Source organism: Gastrolobium bilobum, unplaced genomic scaffold (assembly GCF_033153095.1).
Source record: "Gastrolobium bilobum isolate Gb01-03AN ecotype WA unplaced genomic scaffold, APGP_CSIRO_Gbil_v1 utg937, whole genome shotgun sequence".
Lineage (NCBI taxonomy): Eukaryota > Viridiplantae > Streptophyta > Magnoliopsida > Fabales > Fabaceae > Gastrolobium > Gastrolobium bilobum.
In genome coordinates, this window is record NW_026899318.1 from 17,836 (window position 1) to 38,313 (window position 20,478).

General features: G+C 36.3%; 2 protein-coding genes across 3 annotated transcripts; both read right to left on the reverse strand.

Annotated features, from left to right (window-relative positions):
- Positions 1–1,488: 1,488 nt before the first annotated feature.
- LOC133289585 (uncharacterized) lies at positions 1,489–7,814 on the reverse strand. 2 transcript variants are annotated; one of them, XR_009748502.1, is made up of 2 exons: positions 7,658–7,814; positions 1,489–2,264 (listed from the first exon to the last, which is right to left on the reverse strand). XR_009748502.1 is itself a non-coding variant. In XM_061487564.1 (2 exons), the coding sequence occupies exon 2, from the start codon at positions 7,232–7,234 to the stop codon at positions 5,354–5,356; it is 1,881 nt and encodes a 626-aa protein (XP_061343548.1). In that variant the 5' UTR covers positions 7,235–7,276; positions 7,658–7,814; the 3' UTR covers positions 5,023–5,353. The 2 variants fall into 2 exon arrangements, 1 of the variants encoding a protein (XP_061343548.1); XM_061487564.1 differs by lacking the exon at positions 1,489–2,264 and adding an exon at positions 5,023–7,276.
- A 1,244-nt stretch (positions 7,815–9,058) lies between these two features.
- On the reverse strand, positions 9,059–18,965 carry LOC133289537 (protein HESO1-like). The gene is made up of 8 exons (XM_061487506.1): positions 18,830–18,965; positions 13,618–13,782; positions 12,948–13,126; positions 12,751–12,846; positions 11,722–11,791; positions 10,620–10,750; positions 10,182–10,292; positions 9,059–9,448 (listed from the first exon to the last, which is right to left on the reverse strand). The coding sequence occupies exons 1-8, from the start codon at positions 18,963–18,965 to the stop codon at positions 9,059–9,061; spliced, it is 1,278 nt and encodes a 425-aa protein (XP_061343490.1).
- Between the last annotated feature and the right edge of the window lie 1,513 nt (positions 18,966–20,478).

A 20,478-nucleotide genomic window follows, 5' to 3' on the forward strand; every position in this document is an offset into this window, starting at 1 on the left:
CTTCTAAGAAAAGTTAGGGATGTTCATGGGTCGAACCAAACCGAATTGGTTTAAATGGTTCGGTTCGAAAGTGGTTCGGTTCAGTTCAAAACTCATTCGGTTCGAAAGTGATTTGATTCGGTTCGGAATTGGTTCGAGTCGATCCTCTTTTAAAAAGAAAAGAAAAAATTCAAAAATAAAGTTATAAAAATTAATTTAGTTCGATTTGAAAACGGATCGATTCGGTTTAAAAATGGTTCGATTCGGTTCAAAATGATTCGGTTCTTAAACTGGTTCTAAAACCGGTTTGGTTCATGAACTGATTCTTTAAAAACCGATTCGGTTCATGAACTGATTTTTAAAAATCGATTATTTTAAGAGTGGTTTGGTTTGGTTCATGGTTCGATTCAATCTTTTGATTATTTTGCATAACTCTAGAAATAACTATCTTTTACGTTTCTGCTCTTTTTCAAAACTTTCATCCAGTTATTAAAAAAAAAAATTCTATAAATGCTTTTTAAATTAAAAATACATTTTTTTTTTCTTAAAAAACACGGACAAACAAGACGTAAAACCTTTCACCCAGCGTTTCGTAAACTTTGCAAATTGCAAGTTACCATGACTGATGAGGGTCAACTAGAGCAGAAATTTAGGATGTCCACAAATATCACTATGCAATTATCGTCAGTTACAATTACCAATTTACCAGCGTTCCGTAAACTTTGCAAATTACAAGTACCATCGACTGTAATTGTTACTAATTGCTCTCCCAATAATTCTATACCATCCATCTAGTGTCATTGTTAGCCCCATACATATTTCATTCTCTACCTAGGTGGAAGAAACACTGTGTATGCGTGTGGAGCAAAAGCAAGCACAATCATACTAGTTAAAAGCCGATTGCGGTCTGTTGTGGCCAATCCTGAAAAACGCTATAATGCTATAACGGGTTGTGGAAATCGCAGAATAGATTAATAGAACCTAGATACACCACCATTGTTGTCAAAAACTAGTTACGTTTTTTACTAGAGTGGTGCGTGTTAAAACTCAAGTAAAAACTGTCACTGGTAGAAACGCCGCGTAAAAACGATAAAAACGGACGTTTTTACCGTTTTGACCATTTTTATTTAAAACTAAAAGTTTAATAAAAAAAACATTTACAAAAAAAAACCTAATTTTCGTTTTTCTCAAATCATATTCACAGTGCCTTAATATTTTTTTGTTTGGATATATGTTTTTTATAATTAGGTCTTATAAAGCTGCAATTCTATTATAAGTTGTGCTACGAGAATCGTGTTGTGTTTTTGGATCATTGAGTGCATTGAAAGAAGTAGAATTATATCCTGATGAGTAATGATCCAAAATCTGCAGGGTGTATAAAGCAGTTAGAGCGGTATTGACCAGACATTGACAGCTGAAGAAACAAATTACATAGAAATTAAATAGAACATATGCAGATGGTGTTGTATATATTATATATATCTCTATTCCATACCAGAAGGCACCAACAGTAGGCAAATACTCATATTGAAAACATAGAGGAAATAAGTCTGCATACTCATTAAAGACTGCAAAGGAAAATTTACAGATAACCTGAAAGGTGTTTAGGGAAAGCTAAAACACAGAACTAAAACGAAGGAATATACCAACACTCTCCAAGAAAGCAACCTTACATTTACTAGAGAGAACTACCCAAAATTCTTTTAATAAATTATTCCTCACTCTGCCATGTTAAAGTGAAAACGTGTCCTTCGAGATTCTCAGTGATCTTATCACCCCTAACCGTGACCACCTCATTATTCGGCCCCACAAACTTCAGACACTGATGAATGGTGGATACCTCTGCTCCAAATGCTAGGATGGAAGGGCGTCCCAAGATGATGTTGAAGGTTGGATTAGGAGAATCTACCACTAAAAATTTGACATTGATGGATTTGAAAGAGGATGGCTTCTTCCCCAATGTGAGGAGCAGTTGTATGGATCCCAAGGGAGTTGTCCTATTAGAAGCAAAATCCATCAGCACACCTTGAACGGGGGTGAGATCTTTCTCAGTGAAGCCCAGCGTCTTCAAGAAATTCAGGAATATGATGTCCGCACCGCAACCCATCCCGACAAACATCCCTGAGACTTCAGTGTTAGCGACTATGCCAGAAACTACCAGAGGGTCGTTATGGCCTTTGCGATCCTCATCCGTGAAACGCAGCACCGGGGTTCTGGAACTGCTGCCCATTGCTACCTTAGGGTTTTTACTTGCTTTCTTACGATTAATTTCTCTCTATAAAAGCCTGATGAAGAATAACAAATGAATGGGAAAACAACCCTATTATATAAAGTGATTTTTTGGTGCGGGACGAGAGATAAAAAATTTAAATTGAAGATAAGAGATGAGCAAAGATAAACAAATAATTCGAAAAAAAAAGAAAAAAAAAGAAGAAGAGACAAATCTAACCGATCAAAAAGATATAAAAATATAAAAAAAAAAAAATGAAACAAGAGATCAAGTGAAATAAATAATAATAATTCTTATGGACTGGATGTCGCAAAAGATGGGGTGTTTGGTACCAGAGAAATTTTTTGGTAATAAAAAATCACGATTACTGAGAATAGAATAGAATAGAAATTGAGTTTACTCGGAATGTTAAGAAAAAGATGTTTGGTTCGCCAAAATTTTACCAGGAATATTGGGTAAAAGTTATTGATTCCATGTTTGATTTAGGAGGAAATATGACTTAGAATCTCAAGTTATTTTACAGAAATAATCCTAACGACTATTTTTACTTTTCTAATTGATACACGTACCTCCACACCCGTTGAAAGAAGTATCTGTCGATGAACATCAGGTTTTGTTCAACATCTCTCCCACCTCTTCATGTGTTGCATCTGGTCTCACGACAAGTCTCACGCAGTGTTTTAAAACCCCACCCCGCCTCCAGGGTCAACCTGACCCCTCCCTTCTGAGGGTTGGGGTCACAAGTTGGACCATATATGCACATCGACTCCCAAAACTCAGCCGGGTTTCAGTGACTCCCGGGTCAGGGGCTCACTGCGTGTTTTTTTTTAAGAAATTTCAATGAAACAACGTCGTTTTATTTAAAAAAATAAAATAAAAATGTTTACAAACCTAAATCTAATCGTTCTCTTCTCTCCCAGCGACCTAGACTTCTGGTCTCTTGATACTTTGGTATCATTAGACTATGAGTTTTGTACTTTGGTATCTTGATACTTTAATTAAGTTGTGTAATATCGGTTATAATTGGTGAATTATGTTAAGTATCTTTTGAATCTTTGATGATTATTGATTTGTTTTTTAATATTTTCGTATAGGATATATATATTTATATTTTTTTAATATATAAAACTGGGTCAGCATAGTGACCTCGTGACCCTCCGATTGAACCCGTGCCCCCTGACCTCGGCCGGGTCAATGGTCGGGCCGGGTTTTTAAACACTGGTCTCACGAGCAAGATTAAGGTGGACTGTAGCAAAACAAAGACCGAAGACATGATAACAACTTGTTCAAGTGGACTGTAGCAAACAGAAAGGCCAATTTTATTATGTATGAAACTGTCAGAAACGGTGTGCAGGAGGGGTATTATTGTCTCAAAAATATGTTATATGCTTTTCCTTCCCTCAGTAATCATGAAAACCGCCTAATTTTTGATAATCCCAACAGTAACTTTTCTTTGTAAAATGCTTTACCGGTAAAGTCTAGATACCCAGGAATTAATTTTTGATACTTCTACCAAACATGGTAATTGACGTTTACCAAAGAAGATTTACCAGTAATCCTTGTGATACCCTTATACCAAACACCACCCAAGGGTATCTCAATAAGTTATTCATTAGGGAATTAAGGGATAAGTTCCCTATCTCAACAACCAAATCAGAAAAGCTAACAACAACAAGCTGATCATTAGGGAATTAATAGATCAGCTCTCAATCTCAACAACAAAATTAGAATAGCTAAGAATCTGGAGGTACTCAAGGCCTAAGGCAAAGAGGTAAGTGCTATAAATAAAGGTTAAAAATTTCAGGTATACATTTTGAACCTACTTTATTTCTAACATTGCATACATACCACGTCTTAGGTTATCCCCAAATAACATCTTGACGTCTTGGCTATCGTCGTGTATACAAATGCAGAGTGATCAATATATCCATATGGAATTTCTTTCATAAATATCCATGAGCGTATCAATCCTATATACAATACAATTAACATACCTTGAGTTTACATTCACGATTCACCCAAATCGAACAATGATGATGATGATGATGATGATGATAAATCAAGAGAAAGAAAAAATGAACATTGTCCTTCTACGTAAGTTTTAAAGATTTGCCAACCAAGGTTTGACAAAGTTATTGAATTTTATTTTATTTTTTTCGGTAAACTCTTGAAGTTTTACTCGTTGGTTGAATTGTGCTAATTTAGGGCTTAGAGTTGAGCCAATTATTAAGAAACTTGAATCTATATTAATGGGCTTTTATTATGATATTAGAGGCATCCATCCAATGATCCAATTGCAATAATGTTTTTTTTTTCCGTGTTAAGAATGGGATTTTACATCAAAATATGTTTTTCCTGAAATTTATTTAAATTTGTTAAACTCAATTTATTCTTTCTCTCGAGTTCATCTTATACTAACGCTTTAGATCATTAGATGTGATATATTTCGTCTATACTTGAAATGACAGAGAATTTATTTAAAAAGACAAAAAAAAATTGTATTGAAATGAGTTTTTTATTTTTATATTTTTTAAAAAAAATACTGTTTTCAACTTCTGAGAAAAGCATGGAAATAACTTTCTTTTAAATTTCTACTCTTTTTCAAAACTTTCATCCAGTTATTAAAACAAAATAAAAATAAAAAAGTTTTTAAAATTAAAAATACATTTTTTTCTTTCTTAAAAAGCACGGACAAACAAGACGTAAAACCTTCCACCCAGCGTTTCCTAAACTTTGCAAATTGCAAGTAACCATGACTGATGAGGGCCACCCAGAGCAGAAATTTAGGATGACCACAAAACTTCGTACACAAATATCACTATTCAATTATCGTCAGTTACAATTACCAGAGACACACAGAATTGAAGAGTAACATATATAGAGGAAATTGCTCTTATAATTTAAAGAACATCACCGCCAAATAGTGTCAAGCAATCCGAAATTGATGTCGTAGACTAAGTATACTTAATCTTTTTCAGCAACTAGGTAAGCATAAAAGAAAAAGGGAAAAAGACCAAGTCACCAAAATATTTAAGTCTATTCTATTTTCTCAACTTAGTCTGACAATATGATGGGAACTGAATACCGCGGAACCATATGAAGACTTATCAACATGACTCCTACACAACTATAGCCTCCACCATGTTAAACTTTCCTACCAATATCACCATCCAAAATTGCATGCCTAGTTAAAACAATCTCTTTGACAAGATTTCTGTAAGTGAAGGGTCTAACAGCTGCTCGCAAAAATAGCTCTGGAGGAAGTTTGCTCTTCTTAATCCTTTTTCTCCATGGACCTCTACCCACATACTTCCACTCTTCTGGACTAACCTTGGCTCTCTTCCCTCTCAAGGCAGTTTCATCTCCATCTACTGAATGTGCTGTTTCTTCCTTTGCTTCCATTGTCATCAATTGCTTCTTATATAACTTCGAATTGAACTCAACACTCCTTTTTACATAATTTTCCATTGCTTCTGCACTACTTGTTGCATTTTCAAACTCCTTCCCCCAGTCCTTCTCTTCCTCTTCCATAAGTGTATCGTCTTCCATGGCATGAAATTTACCATCTTCACTCTCTTCCATGTCCAAATCTAGATCTTGGTCTTCGTCGTCATCATCACTATCGACCAGCTCCTCCTCCTCATCCTCCTCGTCATCAGTAATGCCAGAATCATTATCACCTTCATCCTCAATCCAATCTAGAATCTCAGTTTCATCGGGATCACCAACATTAGCATCATCATCTTCATCAGGAGCATCACAACCCAGCTCCATCTCTTCCAACTTAGCCTTCCATTCTTTAGTATATGGATGTAACAATTGTACTGGATGATTGGTCAACAGAAACTCCAAACATTTTGACTTTTTCTCGTCACTCAATTTCTGATATGCATTGACTACATCATCAACAAATGACTTTTGATTCACCTTCACAATCTTACACAACCCACCAAAATAAGTACACAGCTCAACAGTACCATCATCGTTTTGTAACTCAAAAAGGAAATCCTCTTCTGTGCTAGGATCAAGAAATGGAATTATTGCCTTAAAAAAGTTATCCTGTGGTTCGAACCTACACTGGAACACTGGCCGCTTCACATATATAATATCAGGTCTCATCCATGCTGCACATTTCACTACCAATGACCTTGCCTTGTTCCCAAGTCTACCCATCAAGCTCCATTTATCTAATCTCTGCTTACCAGCTTCAAGTACTACTTCACTAACTAATGTCCACTGCTGCCAAGGAAGCTCTGAAATTCTCCACCTTGGGTGCCTTACGAATACCCAAAAATACCTTAATTTACTTTGATCAAGCTGCTTCACTTTTTCCCCAAAATCTGCAGCCATTTCAGATTGCTCAATCTCCTCCCACTCCTCATGATCCTTCACTTCTTTGATTATTGTCACACACTCATCAGTAAACCGACCGCGAATTGGCTCACCAACAACAACTCCACGCCAAGAGAAAGGTCCATACTGACCATATTTATACCAATCATACGGGTGACGTAAATTTGGATCATCCTTCTCCATGAACCGGACCATTCGATCATACCCAAGACCAATTGTTTCTAGCTCATCCTCAGAGAAGTTATTGGGATAATTCCCTCCTCCCCTTGGGTTTTTCAGCCTGTAGAATAGAGACTCAGCATATTTCTTGCTTTTTTGCCTGGCATTGTGCCTCAACCTTCTTCTGAACTCAGCATTGCCTTCAATTCGACCACCAGACGAGGAGCTACCACCGGACTTCTTGCTTCGACCTGCATAAGACCGGAGGTCTCTTGTGCAACCATTATCATGGGGAGTGTATGCTGGATTGTGGTCACAGCTTGGGAGTTTACTAAATGGTTTAGGGCTTTGGGAGAATGAGACAATTTTAAAGCGTTTCTGTGATTGGAATTTTAGGTTTGGAGACTTGTGGAAATGTCTAAGAGAAGAAAATTGGAGGTAAGCTGAAGATGGGTTCAGGGTTCTTGGCAAGAACTCACTTCTAAAATGGCTGACATCCATCTCAAAAAGCATCCACTAACGTTAGCTCTCCAATTAAAACCATACACAGACGACCTTCCAAACAATATCAACACAAATTCAGGGTTTCAAACTTGAAAAACAAGAAGCAATGTTCAAGGGCACTTCAACATCGGAGTTTGGCACAAATTAAACAATAAACTAGAAAAAAAAAGGAACGAAATTTAATCACAAAAAAACAAACTTTGCCGGCCCGTATCTCTCCACATGTTCACTTCGGTTGTTATATGTAACATGTCACTCTAAACAAGTGTCAACTAAATGAGTATGTGAAAAATTGAAGAAAACCCAGAAAATGCAACAGCAAAGAGGCTTAGAATCAGAATCTACTTATGCCAAACAATATAATTAAGTAAAAAGAGAAAAAAAAAAATTGGGGGTAAAAAGAGAGAGTTGAAGAAATAGGAGGGAGTGTACCATGATATATAAGGTTGCTCGAATAACGTAAGCCCCACACTACCGTTGCCTTCAAGGCTTCAACCGCAGCAGTACTATGGAGAGAGAGAGAGAGAGAGAGAGAACGCTATCCTTATTCCTTTCGAAACGAAGGCGGCGTTGATGTGTTGTCGCTCGGCAATTGCAATTGCAGAAAATGTAAGAACTCCGGAATTACCTTGTTAGATTTTATTTTATTTTTAATTGTAATAAATGACCACAAATTATACAAAGAATTCTGGAATTATCTGCTCGTTAAAATTTTAAACAATTAATGTTATATGGTTAAATAATTAAATTAATTTATTTTTTATTACTAAAAAATGATTGAATATCAACTTTTTTGATCGAAAATAAATAGGTCTTTATTTTATAAAAATTATAAATTGGTAGAAATTTCCTTCTTTTTTTTTTTTTCAATTCCTCTCAAATTTTGAATTGCAAATGTGCCTTTAGCCCCGCCTTGAAAAAAAGGTGAATATATGTCATTGACTATACATAACAAATATATAAAAATAGACCCACACCAACAAATATTGAAATTGAGATTTACGAGAAAATACAGCTCAAGTGTTTAAATCTCATAGCTAGCCATATCATTAAACACGAATGAATATATGTTATATAGACTTTTGATAAAATAAAATAAAAAGCCACACTTCAGAAGTCAGAAAAAGATAAACTCACATTTATTAATCTTGAATATTAATTGTGGATATATATATATATTTTTAAGGATTTATTGTTTATTATGTATGGTCAAGTCAGTATTAAACTACGTCGTTTTGTTTATTTATTTCTTTATATTTATTGATTCACCTTTAAATGGTTATGATTTACTTTTCTCTTTCTTTTTTTATCACCGTTGATTCACTTTTATACGGTTATGATTTAGTGACTGGACAAATGCTTATATCCAGTTACTTCACACTCATCAAACCCTTTTTTTAATCATCCTCAAATCATCTATTTTATATCGTTCAACACTCATTTACAAAGTTGAGAGAGGATACTATAATACTTCCCTTTCTATTTGTTTTCTCTTAATGCACTAAGATGATGATTGGAGATGAAAGAGTTTACACCGCTGCTTAATTGGCATATTGGCACCTTTGATAAATGAAACAACAATATTTACATAATAATCATGTCATCACATCTCATATTTAATGCTATTGAGCACGTAGAAGCGCGTCAAATAGCCAGTTAAAACCTGTTTGACTAGCTAAACTTATGGCGTTTGTCTGTTTTAGTTTTTATTTTTTATGTTTTATTTTTAATTAAAAGTTCAAGGGAGGTTTCCCCATTCCAATGGTTAAGCATAAGCGAATGCTTACGTTAGTACTTATATGTGATTCACCAATAATGGAAAACCAACAAGAATCAAATATTCCCTTGTGTGTCCTGGCTGGCAATTCTTAATTGGATCTTTTGCCTCCATATCTGCTTAGGTCCCCTTGAAGTTGAATTGCTGTAGTTTCTTCCTTGATTGCCATTTTGAAAACGTTGCTGTGGGTGTGGGGGTAGGTGCATGACACACTGCATCTGTGGCCGAATTGGGTAAGACTGTCCATCACTGTAGTTTGGAATCCAAGGTGTTCTGATAAGTTGAGACACCTGTGCTGATGCTAAGAAGTTCAGGAGAGAACTTTGATCCTGATTCTTTGAGGTAACTATGCCGTATGTCTCTAAAAATGCCTTGGATATCTTTTTAAGTTGTCCTGTGCTGACACATCTTGCAGTGTTTTGTGGCTGCTCAAAAGGATCCTCAACCTAACCATCCAAAGTACAGGTACAAACATCATTAGCAGAGCAGGAGAAAATATGCATGAGAGAGTCTAGTATTTTACACTAGAGCCTTGGCTCAGTCACTCTCTCTTTATGGGAAGCTTCAGACCGAAACACAGTTCATGTCATTCCATCAGATACTAAGTGCCCTTCTCAATTGCCATCTCCAATCATTATTAATTTTTTAGATATTCTTAACACATTACTATCTAGAAAACCAGACACTAAGGGCTTGTTTGAAATCTATTCTGAAAAACAATTTTTTGATTTTCAGAACAAAAAAACAAAACAAAAAAATCATTTGATAAAGTCTGTTTTGTCAAAAAAATTTAAAAAATTGTAACTTTTTTTTGATTTTAGAATCAAATTTAGAGAATATGTCTGGGTTGTTTTTGTTTTCTGTTTTGGTTTTTAATTTCCAAAACGAAAAAAAAAACATAGAAAATACTTGTTTCTATAATTATTCTACAAAACAGTTTTAAGAACAAAAAAATCATAATAGAATCAAACAGACCCTAAACTTTCTTCCCAAAGTATTATATTTTCCTTTTATAAGGGTAGGCTTTACTCCTACTAATGATGCCCTAATGGATTGATCTACATTCTATGCTTTTAATGTATTTGATAATAAATTTGATTTTGAACCTGCAGCAACATGCAGAAAATATACTAGTATAAAATAAAAGAAAATATTATTTTAAAGTGAGAAGAGTATTACTAATATAGCATAAGTCTTGGGCAACCACATCATGTTGTTCTTTATCTGTTCCCATTGACCGGTATATGGGCAAATTCCTAGCTGTGAGGCCCATGAATCCATCTGAGCAAACTGCAAGAACATACAACATGCTGTGATTATTACTGTTAAGTAAATAATGCCTGGACAGCCCTATAGATTGAGTAAATGCACTACCATAGTAAGTCTCAACAACAAACCCATATGAAATGAGTTTGCCTTTATAGAAATACACACAATATTGATCACAATAACATGCTCAATGGTATTAATTTTTTTATAAAAAACTATCAATTACAAACTTTATGGACGAATTCATACAAGTAACAAATAAAAATATAAGATGTAATATGGAGCGAACATATAAATATTGTTAACCAGCTCCAATTGAAAGCACAATTCAAGCGAACAATGATTTACCTTTCTTAAAAATTCAACAAAAAGTACAGGCAAAGATTTTCTGTTAATTGGCCTGGACTTGTCTGATAAGAACCTGTTTATGTTTGCATCACATGTTTCTGTGATAAGTTTCTCTGCGTCAGCCCTAATACCTGCATAAATTACACCCAGATAAAGGTTAAATTGTCTTGTTTAGGTAACTCGACAATTCTAAAGGCCACATCAGCCTTTTTATTATACACATGCAAGTTAACAATTCTAATTCACATCCTATCTTAAGAGACCTTGTAAGCATTTCCAATATCACTAGCACAGAATTTGAAAAGAAAAAAAGAAAATACGAGATAATGTTAAGTTCAACCGCCAATTTTTAAAAGGATCAGAGGAACATGCATAAAAACCACATATACATTTAGCAAGTTCTATAGTAAATAAAAAAGGGAACAGACTATTGTTCGATCAATGTTGGATTAAACAGGTATAAAAAATATAACATGGTCTCTCCTTCACCATCCATTCAACAATCACCCTGCCCCAGTCACTTATTGTAGTTAGAATCTTGGTAAGCCCTATAGAATAAGAAAAGAGAGAGAAAACAAAAGGATGCAAATGCGCGTTGTCTATGAGTCTGTGATCAGCCAGTCTCTTGTCACTTGTCAGAGTTGATTGTTCGTCAACCCCAAACCTACAAGCCACTAAATCTCCAACAAATATTAGCCTACCCCCAGAAACAGATCAATTCCATTCCACCAAATTATGTAAATCACATAATACAGACTATAACGTTCCATGAAATTTTTGGCATAGGCTCAATTCTTCATAGATTTGATCATTTGAAAAAGAAAAGCACAAAAGGGCAGAGAACAAGTAATGTGGGGAGAGAGACAGGTAGGAGGAGGAGCACTTCAACTCTTGACATTGCAAATAGTTGTATGCATTTACAGAATTCATAACATTGAATGCATGTACACAACCTGAACATCCAAAAAAAAGGTACATACTTCAGCATTCTACAAAGAGGTCCAATTTATAAGAAAATCACCTCAAAATCTAAAATCTTAGAAGAATGATGAGGATAATGAATTAATGATGCTTTGCTCCAGAAATCAAGGATGAAATGTACCTCTGAGATCATCTACCATATTGCCAGGGTATATATCTTTAAATGGTGGCAAAATTGCAGGAACACATGTCTGAAAATGAAGGGAGAAGTTGCATGCATCAGAACGACAAAGACTCGTCTATTAATTTTCAAAGAGAACAAAGCTAACAATTAAAGCATGTTATAGTGGATGTGCAACTGTTTTAAGCTAAAGATATATCTTTCTTCCAGACTATGAGACTGAAGGAACTATCAAATGGTTGAAGTTATAGTTCAAGCAGGAAGATGTAAAAGAATACACAGAAAATGCATATGACCTGTCTGAAAACTTTCAGCAAAATCCACATCCAAAAAATAAAGTAGTGTGAACAAAATATACTCCTAGTGTTGGCTGCACTATTCTCCCTCTCCTCTCCTCCTCAACCCCTCCTCCCTCAAAAGAAAAAAAAAAAAAAAAAAAAAAAAAAAAAAAAAAGAAGAAGAAGAAGAAGAAAAGAAATTAACACCACGCATTAAGGGGGTGTTTGGTTCAAGTTTTTGGAGAGGATTACCGGTAATCCTTCTTTGGTAAATGTAATTACCACGTTTGGTAGAAGGAATAAATTACGATTCCCGGATATCCAAGGATTACCGGTAATTTGATTTATAAAGAAAAGTCACTATTCAGATTACCAAAAATAATATGGTAATTCGGAATACCAATCAGAATACCAAGTAAAGGGAAAGCACAACAATAAATTTTGAGACAAAAATACCCCAATACACATAAAAATCTAGACCCAATCTATCAATTACAAAAGTAAAAATAGTTTGGGGTTATTTTTGTAAAATAACCTCATATTCCAAGTCATATTTCGTTCTAAACCAAATATGGAATCAGTAATTTTTACCCAGTATTCCCGGTAATATTTTGGCGAACCAAACACATCTTTCGTAAGATTCCAAGTAAACTCAATTTCTACTGAATTCCCATTAATCATGATTCCCGGTCACCAAAAAATTTCTCCTGTACCAAACACACCCTAAAAGATATGAAAAAGGGAAAAGTACCTGAAAGTGGAAGATTACAAGTAAACTGAGGGCGTAGGAGTTGAAAGTCCCAGCTTTAGAGTTATTGATTTTATGTGCTTTGGCCCATTCCTTAACCTACACAAACAGAAGCAATGCCTTAACAATTGGTTTGAAAGAACAAATCAAACAGAAGCAATGCCTCCCACAGAAACCATACTTCCTCAACAACAACATACCAGTAAAACCATACTGCGAAAGCGGTTGTCTATCTTGTGGATCCTTAACAAAATCTTGGACTTCATTTGGTTCTGCAGGCTATCAATTGAAACATCACAAGATATACTCTGTCGGTTGCTTTTAAATTTTAAAATGGGAACTCGTGCATTTGAGATGAGCTGCAAGCTGGTCCATCCACCTGCAAATTTCTGTTATTACAAAAATGTACTAGGACATAAAAAATAAACTTGCAAATTCCAATGTTCCTTCTTGCATTACTATAAGAGCATAAATTACAATCAAATGACAATTGAAAGGAGACTTGTAGAACCAATTCTGTACCCTATAAAAGTCACAAGTGCGTGCTACATAGATTAATTGTCGCCCAATAGGTAACACTTCCTAGTTGTATTGGTAAATCATGGAGAGTATACATAATAATCACATGATGATTATACAACGATTTGTGGCCCATGCTAGAATTTCTTACATGGCTATTTGATTAACTCAAATAAGCTTCTTTTGTTTTGATGAAACAACTCAACCAAGGTTTACACCAATTGCTTGAGCAATGTGAAGGTGAAGAGAAGGACATTATCAAACTAAAAGAGAAGAGAAATCGATCTTCTTGATGTTTAACAAAGAATTTTTGGCAACAAGTGACAGAAGCTCAACGTATGAGAAAGTTACCTTTCATTTTCAAAGCTCTTAAAAGACACCCCAATAACATTTGTTTATGTTTTCTACCAGCAGATGAAATATGTGAACCATTTGATAACTCAATTGAAATATCCAAGTCACTCCATGGTGTGAAGAGATTGGACACAAACGATCCAAATGGCTCAACAGTTGCTCCTGTTCCAAAAATGGAGTAAAAGTACCACTATAAATACTTGAATTTCATAACTGATGGAAATAAACGTTTTCTCATTTCTATAAGATACAAGAGCCCTAGCCACATCAGAAACTGACTTTCTTAAGATTGGAAAACTTCATGGTAAGTCGCCTGAAAATATATTTTGAGTATTCAAGGTATAACAGTAAGAATGAAAAGCTTAAAAAATTTGTTATGTAAAATATGATAAAATTCATATTGATTATTATTTACTGGAAAATCCCCCAGGCAGATGTGAAGCTTGAACCAAAAATCTGGCATATATTGTTGTTCCTTTCATTGGAAGACAGGAAGAAAAAAAAAAAAAACACTACAGTACTAGAAAAGATTAGAAACAAAAATAATAAAGACGGAAGATATGTTGAAAGCAATCTAAATTTTCAACCATGAAAAATCTCCAAGAACCAGAAGGACTTTGCTAATCTTTTTGATGAAAAAAAGAATAATTATCTAGGACAAACGACTCTTAACAAATTGTATGTCAAAAACCTTTCCTCATAATGAAGATGTTGAATATCAAGAACAAGGAGATTTATAAGTAATCTGTGTGTCTCAACTACACAGCGGAGAGACTATTATATAACTCAAAAGAAAGAAAATACAAAGAGATATACATGATGTGGGACTTCTATACTACTATTCTAAACTATTATTTACAACACTCCCCCTCAAGCTGGAGCATATAAATCATATGCACCAAGCTTGTTACATAAGTGATCTATCCTAGGCCCTCTCAAAGACTTAGTGAAAACATCAGCTAATTGATCAGTTGAGTTAACAAAACTAGTGACTATATCTCCAGAGAGGACTTTTTCTCTAACAAAGTGACAGTCTATCTCAATGTTCTTGGTCCTTTCATGAAACACTGGATTGGAAGCAATATGTAAAGTAGCTTGATTATCGCAAATGAGAGATGTTGTGCCAATGTCTCCAAATTTGAGTTCCTTCAATAATTGTTTTAACCAGATAAGTTCACAGGTGGTTGTGGCCATGGAGCGATATTCTGCTTCAGCACTTGATCTGGCAACTACACTTTGTTTCTTGCTTTTCCAAGAAACCAAGTTACCTCCAAGGAATACACAATACCCAGATGTGGATCTTCTATCACTGGGGGAACCTGCCCAATCAGCATCTGAGTATCCTTCAACTCTGGTATGACCTTTGTTTGTATAGAGGAGACCTTTACCTGGAGCATTCTTGATGTACTTGAGGATACGGATCACAGCATTCCAATGATCTTCACAAGGAGAATTCAAGAACTGACTTACTACACTGACTGCAAATGAGATGTCTGGTCGAGTAACTGTAAGATAGTTCAGCTTCCCAACCAATCTTCTATACCTTTCTGAATCTGAAAATAGCTCCCCCTGATTTGGCATAAGCTTGACATTTGGATCCATGGGGGCATCGACGGGCTTAGCATTCAACAAAGTTGTCTCCTCTAGAATGTCCATAGCATATTTCCTCTGGGATATCACAATACCATCCTTGGATTGAGCCACTTCAATTCCCAAGAAATATCGTAGTCTTCCAAGATCCTTTGTCTGAAAATGATGACTGAGATGTTGTTTTAACTGAGTAATGCCTTGATGGTCATCACCTGTAACGACAATGTCATCAACATATACCAACAAATAAATAGATCCAGAGTCTGAGTGGCGATAAAAGACTGAGTGATCAGCTGCACTCCGAGTCATACCAAACTGCTGGACAATGGTGCTAAACCTCTCAAACCAAGCTCGTGGAGACGAATAGCAGCCATAGTAATAAAGATGCGAACAGACGCCATTTTTGCCACAGGGAAAAATGTATCTCCATAATCTTCACCAAACACCGGAGTATATCCCTTGGCCACCAAACGTGCTTTGAGACGATCCACTTGTCCATCAGGACCAACCTTGACAGTAAATATCCATCTACATCCAACAACAGATTTTCCAGTGGGAAGAGGAACCAGATCCCAAGTACCACTGCCATGAAGTGCACACATCTCGTCAATCATAGCCTGTCGCCATCTGAGATGGGATAATGCCTCACCTGTAGTCTTAGGAACAGATACAGAAGACAAAGAAGAAAGACAAGCAAAAAGTGATGGAAAAAGGCGATGATAACTCATATTTATTGAATACCTGGGTGGAGGACGAATATTACGAGTACCTTTTCGGAGAGCAATGGGTAGGTTAATTTCAGAGGGCGGGACCGAAACCGCAGGAGTTGATGACGGCAGATCTGAGTCCATAGGAACCTCATCAATGTCTTAGGGTATGGGTGGATGTGGCCGACGATGATAAACCTGGAGAGGAGGATCTGGTGCTGGGACATATGGAGAAGTGACAATAAGCGGTGGTGGTGTGGAATCTGGTACAAGCGGTGGTGGTGTAAAATCTGGTGACGGAACATATTGAATTGGAACAGAGAGTAAAGGTAACTGAGTATCAACAGAGTCATCGGGAACGGAGGTGGAGCCAAAAAATGGCACAGACTCAAAGAAAGTAACATCCGCCGAGACAAAAGAGCGATGGAGACTGGGAGAGTAACACCGATAACCTTTTTGTGTCTGGGTGTAACCGAGGAACACACATTTGTGGGATTTGGCAGACAACTTGTCACGATTGGGACCGAGTTCATGGACAAAACAAGTAGAACCAAAAATACGAAGGGGTAATGAATGTAAAGGCTGATGAGGAAACAAGATAGAATACGGTACCTGGTTACCAAGGACAGAGGAAGGCATGCGATTAATGAGATAGCATGCGGTGAGAACAGCATCACCCCAAAAACTAGTAGGAACATTCCCATGAATTAAGAGTGTCCGAGCCGTTTCAATAAGATGACGATTTTTTCTTTCAGCAACCCCGTTTTGTTGGGGGGTGCACATGATGTGTGGTGAAGAATGCCGTGAGATGCCATGAATGATTGAAATGGTTGAGACAGATACTCACGAGCATTATCACTACGAAAAGTGCGGATAGGAATACCAAATTGAATAAGAATTTCATGATAAAACTTCTGAAATATGGAGAACAACTCAGAGCGGCTTTTCAGTAAAAATAACCAAGTGTTTCGAGAATAATCGTCAATAAAGGTAACAAAATATCTATAACCCCGAGTTGATTCAGTACGACTGGGTCCCCAAACATCAGAGTGAACCAAACTAAAAGGAGAGGAGGCATGACGATTGACTCTATTAGGAAAAGAACTGCGAGTATGTTTCCCTAATTGACATGATTCACATTGCAAAGTAGACAACTTGGACAAACGTGGCACCATCTTCTGGAGCTTTGTAAGACTAGGATGACCCAACTGAGCGTGAATAGTGAGTGGAGAATCTAATACAGAATAAGCATGAGAGGAATTGGAGAGCAGGTAAAGGCCATTGGACTCAAATCCGCTGCCAATTGTTCTCCCCGAATTTCGATCCTGTAAAACAACAGAATTTTTGGTAAAAGAAATGAGACAATCAAGAGAACGTATTAAACGGCTAATGGAAAGGAGATTAAAGGGTGAACCAGGGACATAGAGCACATTATCAATAGTAATGGAGGGAAAGAGATGTACTGTTCCAATCCCATGAGACTGAGCCTGGGAACCATTAGCCATAGTGACAGCAGGAAAATAACCAGAGGTAGAAAGAGAGGAAAACAAAGATTTATTACCAGAAATATGATCAGAGGCACCAGAATCAAGAACCCAATTACCAAATGATGAACTTTGAGTGAAACCAGCAACGCTATTACCTGTATGCACAACAGTAGCAATGGAACTAGTGATCGTGAGCCGAGAAATATCTTGAGGAAGGATAAATGAGCTAGAATCAGCCATGGATCAAGAACAATTCGTTGAATCGTGAACAGTAATAGAAAGAGGAGAAATTCTTCGGAAGGGCCGCAACGGACTCGAAACCACAAGGTAAGGATCGATCTGAACACGGAAGGAAAGGGTGATCCTAACGGTGGAAGCCGAGCGTATGTTTCACGCACGTGAGGGTGCTTCAGTCGGAATTTAGGAGCGGGCCTTGGACGGAAAGAACCACCTCCTTGTGACGGTGATCCTAACTGTGGGTGGCTCGCCGGAAAAAGTGCCTGAAAAGTGATCGGTGGTGGCGGTCAACGGTGGTCAAACGGTGGTCCACAACGCTGGCAACCTCTGATGACGGTGGGTCTTGCGGCGTTGGGTAGATCGGCTTCTTCTGAGTCCGTTGATGTACTTTTTGATCAAAACGATCGCCAGAAAACTTTTCCGGTGGAGGACGGTGGTGGCAGACGGTGGCTGGAAACTGACGATGGTGACAGTTTCCGGGAAGATTTTTACTCGGTAGACAGTGGATCTACCGGAAAGATGCGGATCTTGTTAGGCTCTAGATACCATGTTGAATATCAAGAACAAGGAGATTTATAAGTAATCCGTGTGTCTCAACTACACAGCGGAGAGACTATTATATAACTCAAAAGAAAGAAAATACAAAGAGATATACATGATGTGGGACTTCTATAGTACTATTCTAAACTATTATTTACAACAGAAGACAACCACAGCAACCAAGTTCTACTTGGCACACAGGTGCGGCAGAGCCGGAACTAAATTCCTAAAGTGGTTAAAAAATAATTGACTAAGGGAATTTATGAAAAAACTAAACTTGTAGAAGGGTCCAATTATACATAAAGCGTAGAGGGTTTATAAAATTTGGGAGGCCTGCCCTCCCCCCTCTATATGGGCACAAGTCAGCCCCTGGTGCTGGTACATAGCAGTGAGATTCAGCGAAGTAACTTAAATGAATCTTGTATATTGAATAATAAGTTTGAGAATAACCAATGCTAACAAAAGCATTTAGATGAACACAGCTAGCCACTGTCATGCATCTTGGTGCACCACATACAAAAACCATGCCTTTTAGTTGCACTAGAACAAGCTACATTAGCTATCGTAAGATGAAAGAAAGAAAGAAAAAAGAAAAGAAAAGAAAGAAAGAGCATAAATAAAACAAAACAAAACTTGTAGCAAAGTCACCTCTCAGGTTTTGCATAGATTGAACAACTATTCGTAAATCAGCGATGAGGGCAAAGCGCAAGTCCCAATCTTTTTGTGAGGGAGTGACAGCCTGAAGTATATCCTTTAAAACAAGACCCAACATAGATGCACTCATTTGTGTAGGTAAAAAACAAGTGGTTTGCAGCAGTAATGGAACAAATGAAGACTAATAGGATCATAAACTAGAGCATAGGCAATTTGGCATCCCACTCCCGTGCCTATGAAACCAACACCTCAAGCGTGAACTTGAACCAGAAACTCAACATTCAGAGAATTGGTCACATTACCCAGAAGCGGCAACACAAACCAATCAATGAACAGAGTTGAGTCAGGTGACGAGAATAGATGGTTGTTGGCCAAAGAAACCAAGTGGGGTTTTCTTGAAGCTGGTTCTGGTTCTTTAATATTCATTGGAAATGGGTAAATTCCAAATAGCACCGAGATGAAAGTTGAACATGTATGGAACGGTTAGAAAGCTCGGAAATTCACGTTATGGTCATGTTTAAGTAGATTTAATAAGAGAAATGTTTTTCTAATCACGAGATAAATTGTATCATTCAATCCATAAAAAAATAATAGGATCCACTAAAAAGAGAAAAGAGAAATGAAAAAGTGAATCTCACTTATTTTTTTATGTGTTGCATGAGACAATTTATCTTATGCAACATAAGAAAAACATTTCTCATTTAGTAATCATACAAAAGGTAAATTATTCGTGACAAAGGGAAGGAGATAAAAATTATTCATAGGTAATTCCTTATCCTATCAATTTTTTTTTTTACCATCTTACCTATACTAACTCCCACAATTAAAATATAACCGTCCAATTACCGTATATAAGAAAAAGTATAGAATCTCTTCTCATTCATTTTTTTAATGAAATATATAATCATTTGTAACTTCTTCTTCTTCTTTTTTGTTCAATAACAGTTTAAATATGACTAGATACCAATATCCCACTAGGGGTTAATCATTTGTAACTTTTAGCATTGATTCTTCATTTAGGAATTATTAATGAAAGTCTTGAATAAGCAATTGAGAATGGCTTGTTGCTCTTAAGTCCTGCCTTACTCTTATTTTGGAAGTAACTTATTTATCAATAATTAAAGAATAATTTTACATCCTGTTTTAGTAATGTCTTAGGATTTGGCTGGGGTGGTTATTCACCCTTAGCCACACCAAAAAAAAAATGTCTTAGGATTTATTTTTTTATTTTTTTTGGGGAGGGGGTATTAAAAATCATTTGCTCCTAAAAAAAATATCCACATCAATCATTATGTAACTGGGTGAGGGTGAGCACTGAGTAGAGTAATGCATGAAACAAAACAACATTGATCACAACCAACAATAACAAGTCTACTCTTATTTTTCATAATAACAGTTATCCATAGAATTCAAACATTAAGAATTGTAGTCGAGAGATTCACAAAGGTGAAGAGGAAGAGAAATCGCATGGGTCACAATAAATGTGAGAAACAGAGGGTACATGGCTGTTGTTGGTCTTGGTCTTCTTCATAAGTAGGACATGAATTGAGTGAAAAATTGTGAATTCGAGAATGGGTGGCTATTCCCGCACCCATGCACATTCAATACAACAGAAGGAGGAAAAGGAGAAAGAAAACAAAAGT

Excerpts from the sequence above, each read along its gene's own strand:
- LOC133289585 (XM_061487564.1), bottom strand. The coding sequence starts at position 7,234 with ATGCTTTTTGAGATGGATGTCAGCCATTTTAGAAGTGAGTTCTTGCCA.
- LOC133289537 (XM_061487506.1), bottom strand. The coding sequence starts at position 18,965 with ATGAGTGCATCTATGTTGGGTCTTGTTTTAAAGGATATACTTCAGGCT. Across the intron at positions 13,127-13,617 it reads AAGAGCTTTGAAAATGAAAG|GTGGATGGACCAGCTTGCAG; the intron begins GTAACTTTCTCA and ends AGAAATTTGCAG. Across the intron at positions 10,751-11,721 it reads TATGGTAGATGATCTCAGAG|GTATTAGGGCTGACGCAGAG; the intron begins GTACATTTCATC and ends TAATTTATGCAG.